Below are 25682 nucleotides of genomic sequence, written 5' to 3' on the forward strand. Positions count from 1 at the left end.
AATTAAAATATCACTGTAAAAATATATTTAATCATTTTAGGTTTGATAACACCAATATATAACCAGTTTAATGTGAATAAATATGTAAATATCATCATATTAACCTATAAATATTGTGACTTATCACCTAAAGTTCCTAATCATGGAATTCTAAACAGTCTTAGTTTGGGTGCATCAAGAAGTTCATGAAAATGATTTAGTGGTCTAGATGAGATTGTCGAGCTTTGGTATTAAAGGAGACAACTCAAGGAAGGTGATGCGATGATGTCTATTGGTCAAGACAATGGAATATCAGATAAGAATTCATTGATGATTCACAAAGGCATGAGTACTAACTCATATGGGTAAGTAGGGTTTGATAGTTGACCATACCCTAATTCATCCAAGGTACGTCAATCAGATGCTGGACTATTAATAATTCATACCCAAAATGTGGCATGTAATTTGCACAAATTTTGGGATCATTTTATGTGTACTACCTTCATTTTTATAAGAATTTTCATCTCATGATCTAAATGTAATAATTGGTAAAACAATGCATTTAATGCAGGGAGAGAGAGAGATAGTTAGAGGAAGAAAGAATATTTATATACATATATAAATAAATAAAAACATTTTTACATGGGTAGTTGGGGCTGAGCAAGGGCGCAACATGACCCAAGCCAGCCACAAGAGGGCGAACGCAGGGCACTCATGCCTACCCGTAGCCGTCAAGCAGTAGTGCCTGGCACAAGCCCCAACAATCCTACACAAAGGCCCACACGAAGGCCCGCGCATGCACGCAGACGAGGGGAGTAGGTATTTAATCTAAAGGATAGAGGAGAATGACAAGTATATAACAACATTTATTTCAAATATATCCAATATGGGATTATATCTCAACATTTATTTCAGCTTTGCATCGGCCCAGGCCGTCAAGTGATGAGATAGACCACAGCCTAAGGGGCTGCAAATTTAATGATACATGAGAAGAAGAGATGATCGGGCCTCAAGCTGACCTGGCCTGAAGCCTATGTTGCATCATGCTGAATTAAGTATAATGATATAATCTCAACCGTCCATACTCTGCTTGAGGAGAGTGTACCCATTATTCGTAGGCGGTATGGTGTACGCACAACCTCGGTTTGTTCATTCTTTCAGAATTTTTGGATAACCTTAAGAAGTAGAATACAATTAGATACTTAAATCTGCATTCTTGCTACGCTCCTAAACACTCTCAAAATCTCATCTTAATTATCTGCTAACTTTTTATCATATTGAAATGATAAAGAAGATGGTACATTCAAATTGTATTGTTTAAGTTCTTATTGCTTGCCAAAGATCTTACTTTCACAATTGGTAGGTGATGCTGGACGTCGTCTAGGACGTCGTCCGGTTGATACTGAGACAATGCTCGGTTACTGAGGTAGTGATGTCGGGTGTCGACGGTGTCATCGTCTGACGGATAAATCCTAACAGGTATGTAACTATGATAATATGATGCGTCCTTCGTGGTCGTACTTGCGGGGCCCGACTCAATGAAGTGTGCTGAACTCCGAGCTCCGAAGGGGCCATTGGGTGACGGCGACGGTGGCCTCTCGAACTCGTCAGTGGGGCGACGACGTCTACTGTGCCGAACGGAATCAATCTGTAGGGGCTCGCACGCAACCAACGGGCTCGACCCGTATCGGTATGACGCTCAAGTATCATAATTATCTCTCAATCCTCCCTCACCTATCTAGTCCGAGCGCGGTGGAGGCAATCAAATTATACTGCAGAAGATAATATAACTGGCGAGCGGAGGACAATGTACCTCGTTGACAAGGACAATCTGCGTTGAATGCGGCTGGTGTGGGTTGTGGGCAGAGAAGAGAGGCGGGACGTACCGATGACGGGGTCCGACATAGCTCAACTGGCGGTGATGCAAGAGAACGGACGGAGCTTAGAGGTAAGGAGCCGAACGGCGGGAAGTGCAAAGAGGAAAGGACAGGAACGAACGGCTGAAGCTCAAGGGCAATTGCTGCGTCAACGGAAGGCCGGAGCGGGAAGGGAAGGCATTCGTCGGTGACACCATCGCTAGCAATAGACCAGCATGGCGCGTGTGTCGGTGAACGCACACGTGGTGCCAGAGCAGAAGCTACGTCGGAGCTTCTCCCCATGACACACATAATTGGTGGCTGTCATCACGTGCGCACAAACCATCTAGCGATCCACGAGTAACCCACCGTAGCATATGTCGTCAAGATGGTTCTCGTTGAATTCCCAGACCAACATGTCCCGGTCACGATCAACGTGATCGTTCGTAGTGCCGGAGTAAGTCCAGACATCAGCGGGGCCACCCAATTGTCGAAGGTCCTGTTGACCCAGAACTACTCAGGACAGATCAGTAGGCGTCCATGCAAAAGAACTTGAGCGTCGTCGAGAGGGCAACGCATTATCGGAGCGGATCTGCCCAGGCTGGCAGTCCCTTTGACCAACAACAGACAGGGAATTTGGTGGAGATTCCATGTTTTCTCCCCAGGGAGTGTCTAATTATGTCGTATTGCGTAGGAGAGAGCCCTCCCTCAGAGTGCGTTCGCAGAAATTTGTGTGGTGATTCCCTTCAACACGATCTGCGTTTTCCCTCACACAGGGTTGGGCTAGTGATCACAATGGTTGACATGTTCCCAACAATCATGATTTGAGCGATCGCGACACGCTGGTCGTACGGGGTGACGAATCTCTGGGACTGGTGGCATTGTCATAGAACCGGGGGGGTAGTCCATTAAGGGGGGCCCTTATATAATGGACCCCCATTACAACCAAATAAAACATAAAAAGGGTAGGGTAGGGGCCCAATATAACTAAGGACCCCATTACAAAGCAAAATTAAAAAAGACACAAACGACAGACGAAATGACGAACACGTTACGATCAAGGCGACTCGATGAGACCGAGAAAAACATAAATGCAACTAAACGAATGGGTAAAAGAAACCAAAACGCGATAAAAGATACAAGCGTAGTGGCGCCTTGGCGTGTCGGTCAGACGGAACGCTAACCGTAGGGCTCTCGATGACGAGGATGACGGTGCTGGAGATGTCTCTGAGAGAGCAGGCTGGCGTGCTCCATCAATAGGTCACCGGTTTATTCAAACAAGTCGTGTTTTCCATGGTTTTCCCATGTTACAACTTCCATACCAATTCGATCGATCCAGAATGGTTTGGTTACCACACGCTCTGTTTGATCCATTTCTTTATGATAAATTAGACTTTTATGAAAATTCTGGGTATTATAATTTAACACATTTCAGTGAAAAATGTGTTAAATTATAATTGACTGGTTGTCACAACTTTTTTGAGGTGGAAACACCCAGAATTTTCTTATTGAAGATCGAACGACGAGATCTTCTACTTCAAATTAACATTTCTCTTTTCCATTTGCAGGCTTTTGATTGGTTGAGCTCACCAAAGATGACAATGGGACCCATCTAAAGGTGAATCATGCATGAGTCAGCTGTGAAGCTATTGACGGGGTTACTGATGGAGCGTTGTCGAACACATTTGAAGGAGATCAAATGGTCAGGGGTAGACTCGTCCTTCTCCACGATCGGTTGCCATCCTCGTTTGCCACTTGGTAGAGACCGGCAACAAGGGGACCGCAGACCAATCCAATGGCTCTTGGAGAGTCCAGACTGACCCATTAGAGGGTCAAGAGAACGTCTCTCAACCCTTTACAGATATCTTTTCATGTCCTCAGACCCATCTCCACATCAAGATAGAAATGACAATGGGAGACCCCTTTGGCGGCCTGTCCAACCACGTTGGAGTCAGCGACAACTCCAGGGCGGTTGGTTTGGCTTAGGAAGCCACCCAAGAAGGTCCAGGACACGCCAAAGTCATACCAATACGGAGGAGTGTGGCTCAGACGCACGCTGAAGTTAGGGGCCGACGAACAACGCCCACATCCTCAACCACCCAAATCAGGGCGCTAACGGTGATCTTCTGAACATTCTTGGGTAGATATTGAGTTCATATTCAAGTTTAACTTCTGAACATTTGGTTAATATTGTCAGTTTAGATTGATATCATCTTGCTTTCATTATGTGACATTTTTAGGCATTTGATCGAACACATGCCCTGCATCGATGGATTTTCCTTAATTTTTCATATTTTTCTGATGTATTCACCCTATAAAAAATATGGAAAATTTTTAATAATATATCATACATGTATGAAATATTACGTCTATATAAGTCATATTCCACTATTATAATCGACCTGTCAATCATATGTTATTATAGATATTCAAGCTTAATCAATTTTATTAGCCTTCACTATCTTTTCTAACCACCCCCTCTTATATCTAATTAAATGCATTAAATACGTCCTTCTTATCCACTATCTCTCTTAATGTTAATCTTAAACTCTTAGCATATATCTATATTTCTCTAGCTCACTAATCTATACCTAATTAAATGATCTCTATACTTATACCTATATTTCCTATTCATAAAAATATAAGCTTACATATACATCTTTTCATATACTCCAATCCATCACTCGACTTATAATACACACTTTCTTCTATCTTTATAGTACTTCTTCTCTTCTTTCATTTTTGTGCTTACCTCTCACTAAACTTAACACTTACATCTACTAACTACTTACACCTTATTACCATAACACATTATTCATTATCTAACTAAAATTTTAATGTCCATTGTCATGACATCTATCTCGTATTAATAATATTTCCTTATTCTATATACTGTACTAATCTTATATACTTCTTCCACTACCTATACTAATACATCCTAATACCATTAATTCATCTCAATATCCTAATTACCTATTATCTTTAATATCTATAAAAATATAAAAATAATATCTCATTTATCTCCCTCTCTCTTTTACTACTCTTTATCACTACTTGCTAGTAGTTATTATAACTTATAATCTTAATACTCTATAACTACAACTCAACTGTTAAATTCACCTAAAAAGGCCAGTCCCTGCGGAGACAACCTCGCTCCCATAATATATTTGAGTGAGTTTTATGTATTTTAACAAATTTATTTGATTTACAAAAATTTAAATTGCAATGACATCAAAATTAAATACATAATTTGCCTTCATCAACTATACATGCACAATAACTAAGGACATAAAAAGGTTATATTAGTGAATCTATAGGCACCCCTTTGTTTCTTCTAGAACATGAGGTGTAGCTTGGTACCCCAGGGGTTGGAGACTCGACCTATATTGGGTTAAATTGATCCCGATATTAATTAATCTATATGATGATATAATTAACTTTTGAAAGTCTAATAAATATTTTTGGACATATAAGACTGATAAACGGGTCTAAAAGGTCCAATAATAGCCAATAACTAAGACTGATAAATGGGTCTAAAAGGTCACACACAAATGGTCTTTTGGAAATCAGAATATATACTTTTTATAAAAAAAATATCACTTAATATACATAAGGGAAGGGGCTGAATAAAATTCGCCCAAGATAAAATTTCTTAGGGCTATGTCCCATCGTCTCCATTCAGCCCTTAGCTTCTCTCCATTCTTGATGTGACTAGGTGATGTAACGACGATGGCAGAGTGTGAACATAGATTTTCAAGGTAAAGTAGGAGATTTAAAATGCCAAGGATCTTGTTGATACATCTAGAGGCTGCACACATGCGCAACTCAACACGTCTCACTCCACGATCCAATGAATAGTGGATGCAATTTGTACCCAAGCTATATAATTCATTATTTTTTAGATATCATTTCAATCCATTTCTAGTCTTTTGCTAAAAGGAATCATTTTTTTTCATCCATATCAAGGTCTGAGAATCCAACATTGCCTCTAGACCTACCCACACAATCGATGGAGCCTTGAATCTCCTATTTAACTTCTCTAACTCTCATTGAAGATCTAGTAGTTCTTCTGACCATCAAGTCTCGCATGTGGGAAGAGTTATCTTAAAGTACTATAAGACAAAGAAGAGGGTGTTGGGTTTTGTGTTGTGGTTCATCCATGGAAAACATGATTCCATGGATGCGGAATGATGTTAATTGATCTTTGAAACATACATCAAATGTACCTTATGGGGAAATTGTTCCATCCTTGACTTTGTCTATCTGATATCATTCTGAAGCCATTCACGTGTCTAGCCTCTAGAAGTATCCATGCGATCACTTAGCACTTGGATCTTCACCTTGTCTTCTTCAACTCTCCTTACAATTTTGAAAATCTTCCCACCATGAAGACTCTCTCCTTGGCTGAGTGGACAATAGAACATAGTGGCGAAAGGGGCCCCCCAATTCTGGCTGGCCTAGGTGCTTGAAATGAGTGCCCCTTCCCTATTTAGATTTTACTTATGTTTTTTTCAAAAACCCTACAAAGTAAAATATATCCACCAATGCCCTTATGACCTTATGCGTGTGACCCTCTAGGCTCATGCATCATTCTAGTTAATATCTTTAGTGGTCCAATAACAATTATTGGCCGATCTTATTAATTAACTATATCAAAATATAGATTAATTAACTAGGGATAGATTTAACCCAAGAGATAGGTTAAGTTTCCATGCCATGGGGTGCTAAACTACACCTCGTGCTCTAGAAGATACCGAGTAGTGTTTTAACATTCTAATGGAACCTTTACCGTCATCAGTTGCCATATATGTATAATCCATCATCCGCGTGAGACTCTCAAATGACTTAGTATGGATTATCGACAAACCCTAATCCATTATTTGATTATACTAATGTGTAACAGTGATCATTGGAGAGTGCGTTGTCCAATATCCTCACCACCCTTTCCAAGGATTTTGTGCATCATCTTCCTTGAGTCAATCTAGTCTTATGCCGAGGGCGGATGATCCTCTCTTGACTACTCAATCATCTCCGTGAGCTTCTTACTACATCCGAGCTATGACTTGTTTGAATCCCATGATTAGAGGCTCATAAGTCATAGTCAAAATGTAGATGTCCATTCATGAGATGTCCTTAGTGTCTCAGGTCAGTGGATCACTTATACAGCCATGACATAAATCAACTTGATTGACTTCTAGGTGAAATACCATTCTTGGATTCATAGGGATATATTCAGTGAACTCTTTCTCCAACGAGCACCCACTATCTGTCCATAGTGTCGCCACACTAATAACCATAGGATCAGATATACTTATCGTAGAACTAGGAACAATAAGTGTTATTCTATCCAGATAATTAAATGTCCACCTCGACTATCCATTGAATAGGAATATTTAGAATACATGTTTAAAGACTAGTGATCTTTGTATTATGATCTCATCATAATTCACTATGTCATTGCATGTATTCATGGACTTCATTATAAACATCACACTGGAATAATAATGAACTTAATATTTTATTAAATAAACTTAATAAAACATGGTGGTGTGATTGACTTGACAGCCACATAATATCCATATGGGGGAAGATCAAGATGGCATGGACACGAAAAGCAGGTGGCCCTCATTATTTATATTTATTTAGGATTTTTACGTAAAAACCTTTATAACATTAATTTTGTCCATGAATGCCCATATATCTTACATGAGTGCTCCTCTAAGCCCCTGTATCAGTCTAGTTAACAACCTGAATGTCCCAATGATATTTATTGGACAACTATATCAATTAATTATATTAGGATACATAGTCATTAATCAATTATCACTTTAACCTAATTTATAGGTTAAGTTTCCAGCTTGTGGGGTGTCAAGCAACACCTCTTGCACTAGATGATACATAGTAGTAAACTGGCTCTCACATGGAGCCACTACCACCGTCACTATTTGTAGATGTATAATTCTTTGTTGCAAGAGACTCACAAATGACTTAGGATTTTGGTTTATTGTCAAACTGCTATCTTCCATTTAATTTAGTACTAATGTGTAAAAGATTTCATTTGAGAATGTCTCCTCTAATATCTCCACTACCCTGGCCATGGATTTAATGTGTCTCCTTCTTGGAGTCAATCTCTTCATATGCTGAGGGCAAACGGTCCCTTATTGAACACTCAATCACCTTTGTGCACTTCTTACTATATCCGAGATAATGCTTATTAGAACCAATGAATAGGGACTTGTGAATCATAGACTAAACACAAATATCCATCTATAAGATGTCTTTATTGTCTCAAGTCAAAAGACCGCCTATACAACTGTGACATTTCGGTACAATACCACTTAGGAAATCATTCATATAAATTGAGTTAACTCTTTATGCTAAATAACACCTATTCTCTGTCTTTACTGTCTTAACACTAATGGCTATATTATTGGTCATAATCATCATAGGGGTGGGACAGGTTGCTGCTATTCTATCTTGATGTTTTGATGTCCACCTCGAATATCCGTAAAATAAAAAGATTTGGAACACATGTATAAAAACTATTTATAGCTTTATTATTATAAAATCATAATCTACTGAGTCATCTTATATGTTCATGTACTTCATTATAAGCACCATGCAAGAATCATAATGAATGAATATTTACTTCAATAAAATTAAGTATGGTAATATCCATTAATACTAATATTTTAGGTTGAAGCACATGGAATTGGAAAAATTATCTAGGGATATTCAGATGAGGATTGGAGATGTATGATTTTTGGAGACATGTTAACATTATGAAAGAAGCATGTACAGTTTGAGGTGCTCATGTAGAAGACTCGAGGGAAGAGTTGAAGGCATCTCCATTCTGGAGATGTTCAGATGATGTCGTGATGAGCATGTGAATATTGTATTTGTGACTTGAATGACCCGTTAGTTTTGGCTAAAGATCATTTCGAGCCTTACTAACTCATTTTGGCTCAATTATGGAACCACTTGGGTTGGTTCTCATTGTGTGAAGAGTGGTGAGCATAAACCCAAGAATATAATAACTGGTTTTTTTAATATAAGATATGTAATTTTTTAAAGACCAATTCAACCTCTTCTTATTATTTTTTTGCTATCACTCGTTCCAACAGTTGTGATCTGCTATCCAACAAAGCAAGATCACATAATAAAGGCAATAGAAAGCTAAAAAAATTGACAGTAGAAAGGTAAAAAAATCATGAATTTTAATCAAGGATCCATTGAGCCTTTATCAATATGGCATTCCATTTCCCTGGAGTCTAATTAACGGATGGATGGAGCAAAAACTATTCAAGCCAGAAAATCCAAATCTACTCAGGCAGGGGATTCAAGGCAATGGGATGATAGGAAATAATGGCCTTGAAATTACAAAAGCAATGATTGGCCTAATAAATGAAATCCATGCTTCAATCTATGAAGCTCAATTTCATCAGGCTTTTATATATTACCTTCTATATCTTAATGAGTTCTATTTTTTGTGGAAATCTCAAGGTGCAAGTGCATGATAATCAGATCCCATGTTAAATTTTATAAATAACCTCAATTGATAAGGCTAATTAACGAATAATCCAAGGGAAAGAAAGCATTTGGACATAATGATTTCCTCAATAATGATTTCAAAACTGAAATGGATAGCCTCTCCTTGAGTCATGCTTAATAAGCAAAATGTCAACCTCAAGGGATTTTAACACACAAACAAATAGATAAAATTTCCCCCATTTATAAAAGAGGGGATGCCAGAACATTAAATATCCCATGTAGGACAAAGCAAGTCAAAGGCAAAAGAGACAATATAAAAACATCATTTATAACCCAAATACGTTACGTAGAATGGAAGTAAACATGTTAGTTACATAACCTTCTTCAAAAGTTCTAATGGGTAAGCTACATAAGCAATATATTGATTTTCTTCTCCAAAAACAGATTCAATATGGTAGCATTGCCCTTTCTAACAGTCAAAACTGTTAAGACCATCAGTCCACACACTTGTCCGCGTACGAGCATAAGACTCCGAAGCTACATCAGCCCCTACTTCTTCAGATGGAACTCCAGGTTGAGGAGTTACTCGAAATGCTGCCAAGATATTAGTATCTTGTGTCTCATACTCAGGAGTATAATAAGTCAACTTGTAATCTTTGAACCCAGCTTTGAATCCAACACTTGCTTTAGTCTCTATTTGTGGTGACATAAGTCCCTCCTGACAACTCATGAATTAAGAATTCTCACAACGGCAAGGTCTGCTCAACATATACTGGGTGTGAATGAAATATTTGAAAAGAAAATAAATTATTTTACTTTTCTTATTTCAATCATTAATTAATATTAACAATTAATTAATAATACCATATATTTGATTCATCAAATACATCATTATTGTATGCTCTTTGATATGTATGGCACAACCCAGCCTTTATTTGCGAGTTTGTAGTTTATCCCTTTCTTTGTGTATTTAAATGTCTTCCTTATCTAAATAGTTATGTACCTTTCTTATTTCAATATTAAGTATTCTCTAAATATTCAAAAAAATCCTTCTTTACAGCGACATATCTTGTATATGTAAATCATAGATGTAAAAATTAGCCTAACTCGTCCTTCAAAAAGGGTAAAAATCCACAAATGGAAAAAATCCCTCTGAACAATGAGATACAAAAAATGAATTATGCATAGAGTTCAGGTTTGAATTACATGATTACATAAATCATAAAATAAGATTTGATATGCACAGAATTATATATAATGTTAGATAAAAGAAACATGTCTTCATGCATCTTAGTCATCTTCATTTGTTTCAAATTATTATAAAATATGCCATTGTGGAATAATGATGAAATGGAATTTCCTCATGATCATCATGGGGACCCATCGGATAAAAAATATTATATCTAGAACTGATCCTATCCTTGTAATCTGACCGAAGGGATTGTATTGATCGATACAGACAAAACAAAAACCTCCTGTCAGTACACTAAGCCATTACTTCCTGGTCTCAGCTCTAACCTTGATGTCTCTATGTGCCACAAGCCTCGCTTTCTTACATTCTCTTACAATTAAAAAATTGTCAATGAATTCAAATATCCATTATCATTTAAAATACACAACTAGTATTTAAATTCCGCAATTAATACATTATATTTTAATTTTCACGCACCGAATGAATCAAATACGCTTAAAGAAATTTTCGGAGGACTCATTTCACAACATAAAACTATCATGAGTTGGAATTGATTTATAACTTATCATTTATTTTTTACAGGCCTATTTTAATTTGACCTCAACGAATACTACGAATAATTAGTGTAGAATTGGAGATTTCAAGATCTAGTGCCCTTGTTTGGTGTACTTTCAATTGCAGTGCAAACAGGAAAACAAAAATGGATATAGGTATAAATAATCTGACAGGGAAATCCCCAAACATCATAACTCGAGTTAGGGAAGCAAACATTTAAATTTACAAAACAATAAACTCCAATTCGAAACCCAAAACACTATCTATCAACACGTATGAATCAGTTGAAAGAAGGCGAGACGGCTCGCATCATCATCCACCATAGACGGACCAAAGGGGAAGGTTCTCAATCCACGAGCAGCATTGCTTTTCCTGCATTCATCCCACGATAAATACAGGAAAAATAAATTCATAAAATACAAATAATCAGAGCTTTTTCTAATTAAAATGCAACACTTATTAAAAGAGGACTGACCTGTCCTTGCTCCGGCTGGTGGGTATTCTGATGCGGGCCTTCCGTAGTGTTAGTTTGAGATAATGGGCCGGGACTTGGTTGATTAAGCTCGACAGACCGGCCCAGAAACGACATGAAATTGAAGGGGGTTCCATCGTCATTAGCTCGACTGGAGACGCGGGGCGTCGATCCCAGAGTTAGTCCCAGAAAGCAGTCCTCTTTCCGATCTCCAAAGTCGCCTAGATTCAGCTCCAGCTTGGGTTCCTCTTCTGTTCAAAGAGCAGCGAAGCTTTTTTCAATAAAACGGGTTATTTTTCTCAAAGATATTAAGTAAAACAGATTAAATATTCACCCGTCAAGCTTTGCAGGTGGCTGCGGTTAGACGCGTGGTTGGGGAAAAGAGGAGGGTCTCTCAATGGAAGGGAGATCCACGTTTCCACCTTGTGAGAAGAAACAGCGAGTTAGATTTATATTACGAATTTTCTTTTTTTATTCTTGAAAGAAAATGAATTTTCTTTTTTTTTGAAGAAAATGAATTTTCTTTTTTAAGAGGAGACAGGCTTAGGCAGTACGTGAAAGAAGGGATGCTGCAGCGCTTCTTGGGCCGTGGGCCTTCTCTGGGGATCCCATGAACAGAGTTTCTGGTGTTGAAAAAAAAAAACATAATTTAAAAGACATTATAAATTATCGGTTTTGAGATATGTATTCAATTACTACCGTAATTAGATCGATGGCAAATGGGCTAGCATCTGGGATGAGAGCAGGCAGGTTGGAGGTACTCTGAGGAAAAAAATGGGTGTTGAACTTCGGAAATCATTTAATTCTTTAATTAATCAGGCACCCACTTGAGGAATTGGGATCACGCTTGATATGAGCATGTTTGACTGGGCCCAAAGTCTATATCCTTCGGGCCAAGTGAAGAAGTCCGGGTAACCCAGTGCGCAAGATATTTTGTGTAGTTGGTCTATTTCGCTGCAGGAAAAAAAGGAGGGAGATATTTAGACGAATTTTGCAAAGCTAAAACGGGTATAATTCTAAAATATTGTGATAATTCTACAACATTTGAAAGCTACAACATTGTGATAATTCTAAAATATTAGACGAATTTTGAAGTTTAACAGGCCGTTACTTATCATCAAAAGAGTATAATACACTTTGAAAACGGGTTCCAGCCATCAGAAAACCTATTAACGCGACTGACCTTTCACCAGGAAAGAGTGGTGACAGCGTTAACATCTCCGCAAGGATCGCACCAACGGCCCACATATCTAAAATAAAACATACACCTCAATATCTCGCTAAATAGTGATAGGGAAAAAAATAGGCGAAGTAGACCATTGACTTGGACTCCATAACACATAATTTTATATGATTTCTTGGAAGACGTCAAGTAAAAGAAATTCTCGAAGAAAATTTGACCTGCGTCGTATAAAATTAAAGGGAACTTTTTCGGAGAAAAAAATTGTAGAATATAAACTATAGATTCAAAAATAAATACTCCGCTAGAGTTAATTACTCGAATTCATAATTTGGCAAGCATAAAATAAAACATTACCAATTGCTGGACTGTATGATGACAACTGCAACAATACCTCGGGTGCCCGATACCTAGTTTATAAGACAAGGGACCAAAATATCACGTTCAATCACCGTTTTTATAAAAAAACAATAGTTGCCGAATCAATAAAAGAAAGTACGAACCATCTTGTAGAGACGTATTCAGTATAAGGAGGTCTGGATGCGACTTCTCTCGCCAAACCAAAGTCAGCGATTTTGGCTCTCTCTTTCGTCACAAGCAGGTTCTCTTAAAACAATTTATAAATGCTCGATCAGAGGACAATAATTTATGACCGCAGATGCAGATTAAAGATCAGCCACAAATACCAGGTTTTAAGTCACGATGGAAGTATCCGTTGTTGTGCATGTAACTGAGTCCCTGCAGCACCTGAGACAAGAAGCAACGAATTTTCCCCTCTGAAAATGGTTGCCGTCGACCTCTCATTACTTGGTATAGGTTGTATTCCTGTACATGCATATCAAAAAAAAAAAAATTCATTTTTGTCCAGTAAAAAACTGTACCGATCTAAAATAACATTAATGATCACAACTACAGTTCTCTAAAGCCGAGTTTGTCATTTTTGAGGGAAGATGATGAGGATGAATAGTCAGTTAAATGCAGCGTATTAGGAGCTGAGATCATGATCAGATTTCTGATCGCGATAGTAATCAAGGGATCCATCGTGATCGTCAACCAATAAAAAAATTGACAATCACGATCGTGATTGTTGATTTAGATTAATCACATAATTGATTGGGTAATAGGAAAGAGGGAACTCCCATCTGATCAATGATCAATCGAGATCGAGGGTTAGATCCAATCACCGATCAAATACCCGATGGGATCTTGGTTCCTTGATCACTCCGTCGAACAGATTGACGGAGTGATCAAGGAAGTGAGATCCAAGCATGATCAGGAATCCCTGGTTGATCGAGATTCTTGATCAGGGCATACAGGATCACGGATTCCATAGATCGATCTGATCGCCCCACCCTACCAAAGGTGATTATGGGTCGTCATAGTGCTCTTATCCTCATTTGCAGTGACAGCGAACACTAAGAATAGTCATCAGTCAAATAGCTATTCAATTTCGGAGACCAAGACAGGATGAGCTCTTACCATGAATTCTAAGATAATGAAAAGCTCATATCTCTCCCAGACAATGTCCTTGCACTTGATGATATTCGGATGACTCAGGTTCTGGAGACACTGAGGAAGATATCTGATGTAAGTAGCCAGATGTGATGGGAGATTAATTATTTGAAAGAAAATGAATGTCTACCTTCACTTCACGCAGATTCATGCACTCTTCCCAAGAAGAGAACTTTCTTTTCATTTTCTTGATAGCAACCTAATTTGATGCATGAAAAACAGTGTCAATTGCAGAATGAAATATCAAGTTATATAAATGGAGAAAAGTTTGTGGCGCACAATTTCACGCGTGTTAACATCGAATGCTTTATAGACACTGCCACATGTTCCATCCCCAACTGCTTCCATCATAATGTATCTGAAATTAAGCGTCAGTTATCACAATAAGTCTTTAACCAGATTACGAAGAAACCATATTTGCCCACAGTTTACTTACTGATCCATAACTTTTTTCAGGCAATGATGAAGCCGTAGCTTTAATATGAGCCGGTTTGCGAGACAGGACTCCAGGTAACAGCCAAGAAACGTGTTCAACTTGCTCAGCTAGAAAAACGGCTGCTAGAAAGCAGAAAACGGTAGAGAGAGGACACGTCTGCCAGTCATGGGACGAGCGATTAAACATCACCCTTGAAGTTATTTGAAAGCATGAGCGCTTCCACTCCGGCTGAAAGAACAGATTTCAATCGCGCGTTAGCCAATATGGAGACAAATCTACAATCTCCAAGAGGAATTCAAAGTCCACTACTAGAATAAAAAGAATCACGGGATTTATAATAGTGAAAAATAAGCAGAACCGCCCGAAGAGTTGATCACGATAATGAAATTCGCGATTGGATAACCTCTGGAGAATATTTTTTCATAAAAGATTCCAATTGTATGATTAGTATAGTGGGAGAAAATAAATTAAGCAGACACGGGATAGAAAGCACAATATTCCTTACAGCTTGGAGCAAAAAAAGAAATGAACCCAGTCGAATCACTAGGCGATCACCGTGCGAAAAAAAGAGGAAGAAGATCGATAATTAGGTTAAGTCGATCAAAGGGATGATTCAATATATCCGGCGTCGTAGAGTGCCACAATCCATATCCAATATCATTAATTAGCGACAAGAGAATATCAAGAGACACATATCCCCACCAAAATGAAACAGAACCGTATTTTCTACCCTAACTGGAGAGAAGAACAAAAGGAATTCCTGAAGATCAAAACCTCACTAAGACACATTGTCAAAAGCTCGTCTCACCAAAACAGAGAATGACACCGGAGCGGATCATCTACGATCCAACCAAACGCCAAAAAAAGAAAAACACGGAAAAAAATCGCACTGCGTAAGATAGAAGGATAGAGAGAAGGAGAAACTCACCGCGGATCGGAGAACGCGAAGACGATCCGAACAAACTTCAACTTAGCGAGGCGCCATCGATTGATGGAAACCTCGCGTTGGATTCATCAATGGCGGGGAGGGAAATGCAAGAACCCTCCCCCCTCGAGGTGGGAGGGACAGCGTTCTTGTTAGAGAGAGATAGAGAGAGAGATTAGAGAGAGAAGATGGGGCCCAGCTGAAGGTTATTCCTGGCCCCACCTTGAACACTATTACATGCATACCCTCCCTCTAACGAACAAATTATCGAGTAATTAGCTTTCTTTCATAAGTTTTTCGATTGATTTTGTTACTGCTAATTTTCACGTGGAGGGTATTAATGGTATTTTTTAATATTTCTCGCAGCTGTCTACTTAGCGGTGGGCCCGGTCTAGATCCCGCCTGCTACAATTCGGCACGCTCCTTCCGCGTACGTAATCTGACGTGGCAGGAAATTTGAATAACGAAGACTACGTGGCAATTTTTGATTGGTTCGTTTGAAAGATTTGACCGAAGCTCGTTCGCCTAATTTTCCAGAAGAAGCGGAAGTCAGTTAAAACAGATAGGGCATCGGGGACTACCACGGAAGGAACACCGAATCGACGGTCATCGTGCTCCCATCCGTCCGATCGTGATGCTAAAAATTAAAATATTAAAATTTTCGTAATATAACATTTTTTCGTAATATTCCAGAATATGCGATTCTAAAGATAAATCTTGTCCTCTCCTTCATATCTTTGAACTTTTCCCTCTCCCCTTCATAAACAAAGCCACTTGCTTGGAAGTATCCAGCTTCAAGAGTCAATAGTTTCCAACTTCAACTTAAAGATTAATCTTGTCCTCTCCATCCTATTATTGAAAATTTTCTTTCCCCCTCTCTTCATAAACATTGCCACTCCTTTGAAACTACCCAACTTCAACTTAAAGATAAATCTTGTCCTCTCATTCCTATATTTGAAATTTTTCTTTTCCATCTCTTCAAGAGTTGATAGCTTACAACTTCAACTTAAAGACAAACCTTGTCATCTGCTTCCTATCTTTGAACTTTTTCTTCCTCCCTCTCCTCACAAACACTGCCACTTTGAAACTATCCAACATTAAGAGTGGCTTAACCACAAATTCTATACTTATTTATGTTTCAACTTGAACTAGGATTTGATGAGGAAATGATAAAAGGTGTGATGGAAGTTTGCAGACAAGAAAAGACAGTGCAAAAGCTTTTACCGATGGGAACAGAGAATGCTAACTTATCTATAAAGTTTTTTTAGTAGAGGTGAGTGTAAATGATTTTTGTAAACTAAATGGCAGAAAATATAGAAGAATCATCCTAGAGGCTGATCCAAAAATAAAATAAAATGTGAAGTGAGCTTTGATGTTTAAAGCAAATATTCATGAGAGAGAGGCATAAAACCAGGGAGATAATATTAATGTTGTAACAAATAGAATCCCATAATTGCAATCATTATTCTTGTGATCTTATTGTGATTGACTTCCATAATTGCAATCATTATTGAGGTAATAGATTGACATTAACTCGATAAATTTTATCAAACCACTGTCATAAATGAGGTTTTCGAACAAAAACAACTAGACTGGTTTGAATATGTGAGTAAGATGAAAAGAGCTTTCATCTTACTTTTTGGGACGTAGAACGATATCATGTAAAATAAGGTACAATTATAAGTACTAGGTAGTAATCACCTTTTGGTCTTCTACTACTTCAGTGGTTAATGAGGCTTAGCCCACCTTTCAGACAATTTTATATGTGAAATGTGCTCGAAGTTATCAGATATATGTATTAGCTATAGCTATAATATCTGATTTAATTTCTTCTAGACATTATCTCATGCTCGAATGGACATTTTTATATTGTTACCATCAATATTGTTTCTCTGTTTTATTTTCAACTTCTAAACCAAAACTATAATGAATCTTTTGATTGGTCATTATATAATGTGATGTAACACGACGTGTCGAGATAGGGCGGCTCGTGTTACACCACAAGGGATGGGCAGCTCACCTGTAGAGCAGCAGGCACAGGGCGGCCGCGTTGGCCACGATGGCGGGTGAGCACTGGCTATAGCTTGATGGATATTATGTGGCTGTTACACCAATCACACTACCATGGTTATTTAAGTTGATTGAATAAAATATTTGCATTCATTATTATTCTGTGTGATGTTTATAATGAATTCCACGAATATGTGCAATGAATTAATGAACTATAATGAGATCATAATACAATGATCACTAGCCTTGAAACATATATTCTAAATATTCCTATTCGATGGATAGTCAAGACGGACATTGAATTATCCAGATAGAATAACACTAGTTATTACGATAATTATAGCTGATCGTGTAGCTATTAGTGTGGCGACACTAAGGACATATAGTGGGTGCTCTTCGGAGAAAGATTTCACTGAATTGATCCGTACGAATTCTTGAATGCTATTATACCTAAATGTCAATTAGGTTGATTCAAGTCAGGATTATATAAGTGATCCACTGACCTGAGACACCAAGGATATCTCGTGAGTGGACGACTACGTTTTTACTATGATTTACGAGCCTCTAATCATGAGATTCAAATAAGTTATTGATTAGATGTAGTAAGAAGCTCACGGAGATGCTTGAGTGGTCAAGATGGGATCATGCGCCCTTCGTATAAGAGGAAATTGACTTGAGGAAGACGATAGAAAAAAATCCTAGTCAAGGTAGTGAGGATATTGGAGAAGGTGTTCTCCAATGATCCCCGTTATGCATCAGTACTAATCAAATTGCAAATTAGGGCTTGACGATAAACCATACCCTAAGTCATTCAAGAGTATGCGCGGATGATGGATTATACATAAACGGTAACCGATGATGGTAAAGGTTCCATAAGAGAGTTTGATAGTATCTTCTAGAGCACGAGGTGTAGCTTCGCACCCCATGGGCTGGAAACTTAACATATCGATTGGGGTAAATCAATCCTTATTTAAGTAATCTATATGTTGATATAGTTAATTAATAAGGTTGGTCAATAAATGTTATTGGGCCATTAAAGTTATTAACAAGAATGATGAATGGGCCTAGAGGGTCATACGCACAAGGTCATAAGGGCATTGGTGGATATAATTTACTTTGGAGGATTTTTGAGAAAAAACTTATGTGAAATATAAAGAGGGAAAGGGGTCACATTTTAAGCACCCATGCAAGCCTGATTTGAGAGCTCTCCCCTTTTCCACTCTTTTCTCTACTCATCCAAGGACGAGTGTCTTCATGATGAGGAGATCTTCAAGATTTTCAAGAAGATTTGAAGAAGAAGACGTGGAGATCCAAGCGCCGAGTGATCACGTGGATACTTCTAGAGGCCGGATGCGTGAACGGCTTCAGAACGATCTCAGATCGACAAAGTCTCAAGGGTGGAATGAGTTCCCCAAAAGGTACTTTAAATGTTTTGTTTTAAAGATTGATTGTGAATTGATCAACACGCTTTCGCATCCATGGAACATATTTTCCATGGATGAACCAAGGCTCCAAACCCAACATAGCTTGCGATAGGCAAATGAAAGTAGGCATTGGCGGCAGTTGTTCATTTTGCGGCGGGATGTACTTTGCGGTGGTGAACTGGTGGCGGCGGGTTTGGCAAACATCTCCCTTGAAGTTACTCTAGCAAACAGTGGCGACGGAGCATGGGGGCAGCGCAAAGCTCGACGAGCATAACGCGATCGTGATAGCAGGCACAGGGCGGCTGTCATCACTGTATCGGCAATCTATTGGACTACAGTGATGACGATGTCAAGCGTCATTGTGGTGACGTCAGTTGTGAGTGACGACTAAGGCTATCTATAGGCAAACGGGGATAGGCATCGACAATGACGACGGCGGCTGTTCTTCCTGCGGCAAAATGTACTTCACAGCAGCAAATTGGTGGTTGCAGGTTGTTCGGCAACCGCCTTCGTCGAGGCTATTCTAGAGAATAGTAGGGCAGCTAGGCACGGGTGTGGCGTGAGTAGGCACGACAGCGCAGGTTGGCACGACATCGTGGGTAAGTGCGCCAGCATGGGTAGGCGCAGTGGCACAGTTAGGCACGGCGGTGGATACAGGCGCAGGTGTGGCGCAAGCAGGTGCGGGGATGGCGCAGGTAGGCGTAGTGGCGTAGGTAGGCACGACGGTGTCAGTAAGCGCAATGGCACGGTTAGGTGCGGTAGTGCAAGCAAATGTGACGGCGTAGGTAGGAGCGACGACATAGGTAGGTGCGGCGGCGCAGGTAGGAGCGGCGGCACAGATAGGTGCGACGACCATAGCTGCAGCAACGGCTGTAGTAGTGAGAACGATAGTGGCGGCCGACGGCCTGGCAACTGTCAGCTATGGACGATGGCTATGGCTGCGGCCAACTGCGGTCATGTTTGGCCGCGACTACGGCTATCACGGTGGTGGCTAGTGGTTCTAGCCGTGGACGGCTGTGGTCGCGGCTGTAGTGGTCGCGGTTGTGGCCCTAACTGGCTGCGGCGGGTGTGGCTGGGGCTGGCTGCTTGGTCTTAGCCGGCGATGGTGTGGAAGAATTGTTCACGGCTACTCGGTTGGACTGTTGTCGTGTGCGGGGGCACCTAGAGCCGCCGACGAATGGAACTCTAGTGAGGCGGCAATGATTTTTTAATTAAGCCAAACCCTAAAACTAAACTAAAAAAACAACTAAAAATGCCTGAAATTCTCAAGGATTACATTTTTGAACTATTTTTTTCTCCCCCGTTCTTACGATGGAGCACCCCCCTCTTATAGGGGCATGGTGTAACACAATGGGCGACGGGATCGATCGGCTCATGTTACACCATAGGGAGAACAAGTGCAGTCATGTCATGTGACGGAGACAAATAATGATGATGTAATGTTAATGATAATGCGACAATAAAATCAATGAGAAGTATAAATCCGGCGTCGACAGACACCAACGATCACTAGGGTACGATAAGTGTGACATGGGAATGCCACTAGGCTCCCGGTCACCCGGACGACGGGTTAAAGGCGGAGAGTGCAAGTATGGTTTTTGCCGCTCGTGTGTACACCATTCAAAATTCCAACCAAGATCGTACCAATAGAAATCCATTCCCACTGACGTATTTCTATCTATCACTTACCTAACCCTGGCGGTGGAGAAAACATTTCGGAGGCATTGAAAGAAATACTATAACGATGAGTGGGTTTAGGAGCGTACTAGTAGTGGTAGACGCAGGAATGCCTAATTTGGTAGTAGTATAAGGCGAGTAGCACGTACGCCTTAGGTCACCCCAGGCAGGTGTAGTTGAATAATAAAGGACTGCAATGGGCGTGATGGTGATTGCACTGATGGGTGCGGTAATACAATGCAGCGGCGCAACAACTTAGTAGTCGCAAGGTGCGACGGTGCGATGGCACATCGGCACGACATTTAGATAGCAGCGGGACATGGTTGCAGCAAGGCACGATAGTGCGGCAATGCACGGTGGCAAGACACGGTGCCAGGCCGTGCCGATGTGCCAGTAGTGGCAAGACACAATGGCAAGACACAGTGCCAGTAGTGGCAAGGAACAATGGCAAAGCATTGGCAAGACACGGTGGCATCGTGGCGGTGAGGCACGTAGACCCACTTGATGATGGCGGTTGCAACCTCATTTATTACCACATCGACGATAGGCAGCCGCGACTGTGGTTGGGATTGCGGCGCTGGCACTGACGACGCAAGGAAAGAGAGGGCGCGACAAGAAGGCCTGGCAGCAACGACGGTCAGAACTCCAGTGGGACGACGACGGACTGCGGCGCTCACTTGGGCTGTGATGGTCGATCGAATTGCATCGGCTGCGGTGGGTTGCGATGGCCGCGGTGGTCTACGGCGCCTGCTAGGGTTGCGGCACCTACGGGCGGCTGCGGGCAGCCTCGGCGACTGTGTACAACTTGGGGCATCTGCCGGACGACCTGGGCGGCTGCGGGAGACCTAGGACGTCTGTCGACGGCCTAGGCGGCCACTGGCGGGGCTGGCGGGCGCTGATGGCGCTGGGCGGCCTCAAAAGCGATGGTTGGAACTCTGGCAAAGGCGACAGCGACGGCGGTTTCCAGCGAAGTCAGCGGCGGTTTTCAGCAAACTCTAAGATTTCCTTTCTCTCTCCTAACTTCATAGTGGCATTTTCATAAATATGGCAAAAACTAAAAAACTAAAAAATAAGGAAAATCCTAAAAAATCACATTTCTAAATATTTTCTTCTCTCCTTCTTCCTATGGGTGGCCCCACCTTTTATAGGGGCAAATATGGGCCTCTCGCCTTAGTAATAATGGGGGAGAAGGCCCAATTAAAACTAATTAGACCCCCCAATAGGAGAGAGAGGCACACGAACACGTCCACTTATGTGCTAACACACGCGCAAAGGTGTAGGTCTGTACACCAGTCAAAACACATGCAAATAAACAAAAAAATAAACATATACACAGCCGAGATACAAGGCCTACTAAACAAAGAAACTATAAGGAAAGATAACTTCAAACCTATGTGGCCGTTGACGAGGCCGGATACTCCGAGGGATGGGTCTCACGCATGAGTCCTCGCTCGATGAAGTGGTTCGCTAGGGCCTTTGAAGTAGGATGGTCCCCCATCAAAATGTGGGCCTTCTCACTTAGAAATAAAGGGAAGAAGGCCCAAAAAAAAGTGTCATAGGGGACCCTAGTAAGAGACAGCTCCACATACATGCCCATACACAGGTTCACATACAAAAATGTAGGACCATACTGGGGTCCAAATAGGTGCGAACAAACAAAAAGAAACAGGTTCTTCAATGCTAGATGGGCCCCCATCATGTTTAAATGTAAATAAATATATAAAACTAATAAATATCATATTTTGCTGATCAATAATAAAAACTAAGTTAAGAGAAGTGATTGGTTTTCCAAATATATGGACTCATATCTTGAAAAGTATTGTCAAACTCTAGTGAAATGTGAATAAATTGAGTTAATCGGAAGAAGATAAAAGTTGGGTCATAGGAAGGAGGTCTTGAAATCAATGTATTTCCTCTACTTAATGGTATGAAGAATGAAAATACAGGTAAAAACTCTTGATGAAATAATGTTTTTTTTGGGGGGGGGGATAATATATTACTAATGATATAAGACTCAATGATATACATTTCCTAAACTTTCATTTCCAAATGTGAATGTTTCAACCACTGTCTTCGCTCTCAAAATTCAATGACATTCATCATGAAAAATATGATAGGTACTATCTCTTTGTTATTTAAAAATATATTTGTAAATCATATGATGTCATGAGGTGGTTTGAACTCGTTGACATTGTTTTATAGGAGTTAAAATAGGCAAAAGTTCATTGGCCTCTTTACATTTATGAATATAATAATCAAAGCCTAATTTTATGGTTGTCAAATGGTGTTAATGTGACAAAATGATAAGATCTGAAATAACTAATTACTTGCTTGTTTGATAAAAATGTTAAATTAAGATCATCCTTCATTGTATTCTAATATATTTACTTACCTGTTTTTTTCATCTGCCACAGGATAGTACGATGGTTGAAATTGGGTGGTTACCACTTTGTCAAATGACCGCCTCAAATCATATTTTTTTAAAACTATGATGTTAAAATCACAAATAACATTGTAAATAACAAGTCTTACACTTAAAAACATTGCACTGTGAACATAATTTTACTTCTCAAATATCAATCTTACTCGATAAAAGATTAGAATTTATAATGGTTGGTTGAGGTTTAGCCACACAAATTTCATCTTAAACTATTTTTTAAATAAAAAATTTAAAGACAAAATTTTTCTAAGTGATTATAGATGAGAATAAAATAAAAAAAAGTTGGAAGATGGTAGCTATAGGTATATTTATTACCCATTGTCAGATGACGAATGACGATTCAGATATCAGTTGCTACGGTACTGAGATCCGATATCGTCATCCATTTTGATATCACCATCTGTCTTCATCTCTCGGGATGGAGAAGCATACCAGATCTCAGAGTTTGATATTGGTTATTTCAACATCCAACATGGAATTAATCCTGATATGCTTCCTACTCTTAGGTTAAATGCATACATTCACATAAGGTAAAGTTAAAACTAGGCTATTACTTTAATTTAAAAGTTGGAATTAGGAAACGATCGCATCAGCGGCATTGGTGGCATCGGCGGCAGTGGTTTTCAGCGATGCCGTGAAAACCTGTAAGTCATCATTTCATTCCTTCCTCTTCCTCTTCATCCTCGTTCTTCGTCCATCTTATTTTTCTGTCCCCTTTCAAAGCCTTCTTCTCCCTCCTCGTTCCCCCACCTTCATCCTCTTCTTGTTCTTTTGCTTCTTCTTCTTCTCCTTTCTCCTCCTGCTTCTTTTCTTTCAGTCATTTTCCTTCCTCTACTCTTTTATTTATGACTTCTCCCTCCCCCTTCCCCCTCCTTCCCTCCTCTACTTTTTTTCATCATCACCCACCCTCATTCTCCTTCCATCTTCTTCCTCTGTCCCCCCTACCTAGCCTACAGTTCTCCCTCCTCCTTCCTCGTCCTCTTCTCCTCCTCCTCCTCCTCCGCCTCCTCCTCATCCTCATCCTCGTCTTCATCTTCCTCTTCTTCTTCATCGCCTCCTTCATCTAATTCTTATTTTTCTGCCATCTCCTTCCTCTTCCTCCCCCTTCTCTCCTCTCCTTCTTCTTTCCTATTCTTCCTCTTCCTCTTCTCCTTGTTTCCCCTTCTTCCTCTTCCTCTTCTCCTTCTTTCTCTCTCCTTTCTCTTCCTCTTCTTCTTCTTCTTCTCCTCCTCCTCCTCCTCCTTCTTCTCCTTCCTCCTCACTCTAATTTTATATTTTATGTCATCTCCTTCCTCCTCCTTCCTAGTTCTTGTTATTCTTTCCTCTTCTTCCTGTTCCTCTTCTCATTTTTCTTTCCTCTTCCTTCTTCCTTTCTCTAATTCTCATTCTTCTGTCATTTCCTTCCTCCCTTCTTTCCTCTCCTTCCTCTCCCTCTTTGTCCTCTTCTTCTTCTCATCCTCTTCTTCTTCTCCTTTGTTCTCCCTCTAATTCTCCATTTTCTGCCGTCTCCTTTCTCATCCTTCCCTCTTCTTCCTCTTCCTCTTCTTACGACCACATCTGGAAGTAATGTCCTTTCCCAAGTCACCTCTGGGGCAGAGACCCAAGTTCATCAGGATGCACACATCTAAACATCTCGTAGTACACAGAGTCATCCACGATCAAATAGATCGATGATCCTATACTACGTCATACCTATTGGTGATGGGTACTATGCATATCTACTATGTCATGAGAACAACCCTAATAGTAAGAAGATAGCAATCAAGTGGCAACATGACATAATCATTAATGTGTTTTGGAGACATTTCAAAGCTTATTTGTGTTTTGAGGAGCTAGAGGGTATTGTCGACAAGAAACAACCACCAATAACCCACGCTATAGGTGTCCAACCACATGGAGGGGAGATCCAGTGATGATCTTTAAAGGGGCATACCCTTAAATAGACAAAAGATATCATTACGTGTTTCATTTGATTAACAAACTCACCCTTGGGAAATCATTCAATATGTCGCATTCAAGGAGCTATGGCGCTACGCAACATAGGTGGACTTAGACCCCCCAAGAGTCAATTTGATGAAGCAATGGATGATCCAAATGTATGACCGCATGAAGTAAGGGTTGAAGAAGCTATGGGATAACGTCCACCGTGTATCTCTCACTATAGATACATGGACTGGAGAAAATGGTATTCGTCATTTAGGCATCACCCTTCATTGGGTGGACAAGAAGTGGGTGTAATGAGAGTGAGTACTTGTCATCCAAGAGATCCTCAACAAGCACAATGATGAGAATATGGCATTTATCTTTGTCCAAATCCTAGAAAAATTTGGCCTAGGTACAAAGGTCAACATTTTAAAAACAATTCTCTCTTCTAAGTTATACAAATGATTTTATACATAACATGTATTTAAGCAGGTTTACGTTGTGACCACTCATAACACCTCTGCTAATAAGCAGTGATTGTGAATAAGATAAAGAGTGTCAACCCAATGCTTAGTTCTAAGTGACACGTCTCATGTGTCGCACACATCTT

The 25682-nt window shown here is 40.0% G+C and overlaps 1 protein-coding gene across 1 annotated transcript; it reads right to left on the reverse strand.

Annotated features, from left to right (window-relative positions):
- Window positions 1-11210: 11210 nt before the first annotated feature.
- Window positions 11211-15755, reverse strand: MHK (Protein kinase superfamily protein). The gene is made up of 15 exons (XM_078578690.1): window positions 15602-15755; window positions 14674-14901; window positions 14517-14595; window positions 14368-14436; window positions 14205-14294; window positions 13412-13550; window positions 13229-13331; window positions 13083-13135; window positions 12729-12795; window positions 12373-12499; window positions 12245-12307; window positions 12100-12168; window positions 11880-11967; window positions 11549-11796; window positions 11211-11445 (listed from the first exon to the last, which is right to left on the reverse strand). The coding sequence occupies exons 2-15, from the start codon at window positions 14679-14681 to the stop codon at window positions 11386-11388; spliced, it is 1263 nt and encodes a 420-aa protein (XP_078434816.1). The 5' UTR covers window positions 14682-14901; window positions 15602-15755; the 3' UTR covers window positions 11211-11385.
- Window positions 15756-25682: the final 9927 nt, after the last annotated feature.

Source organism: Wolffia australiana, chromosome 7 (assembly GCF_029677425.1).
Source record: "Wolffia australiana isolate 7733 chromosome 7, ASM2967742v1".
In the NCBI taxonomy this organism is placed as follows: Eukaryota; Viridiplantae; Streptophyta; class Magnoliopsida; order Alismatales; family Araceae; genus Wolffia; species Wolffia australiana.

Coding starts and splice junctions, on each gene's coding strand:
- MHK (XM_078578690.1), bottom strand. Junction 13,332..13,411: donor CCATCGTGACTTAAAACCTG/GTATTTGTGGCT, acceptor AATTGTTTTAAG/AGAACCTGCTTGTGACGAAA. Junction 12,796..13,082: donor ATCATACAGTCCAGCAATTG/GTAATGTTTTAT, acceptor GTTTTATTTTAG/ATATGTGGGCCGTTGGTGCG.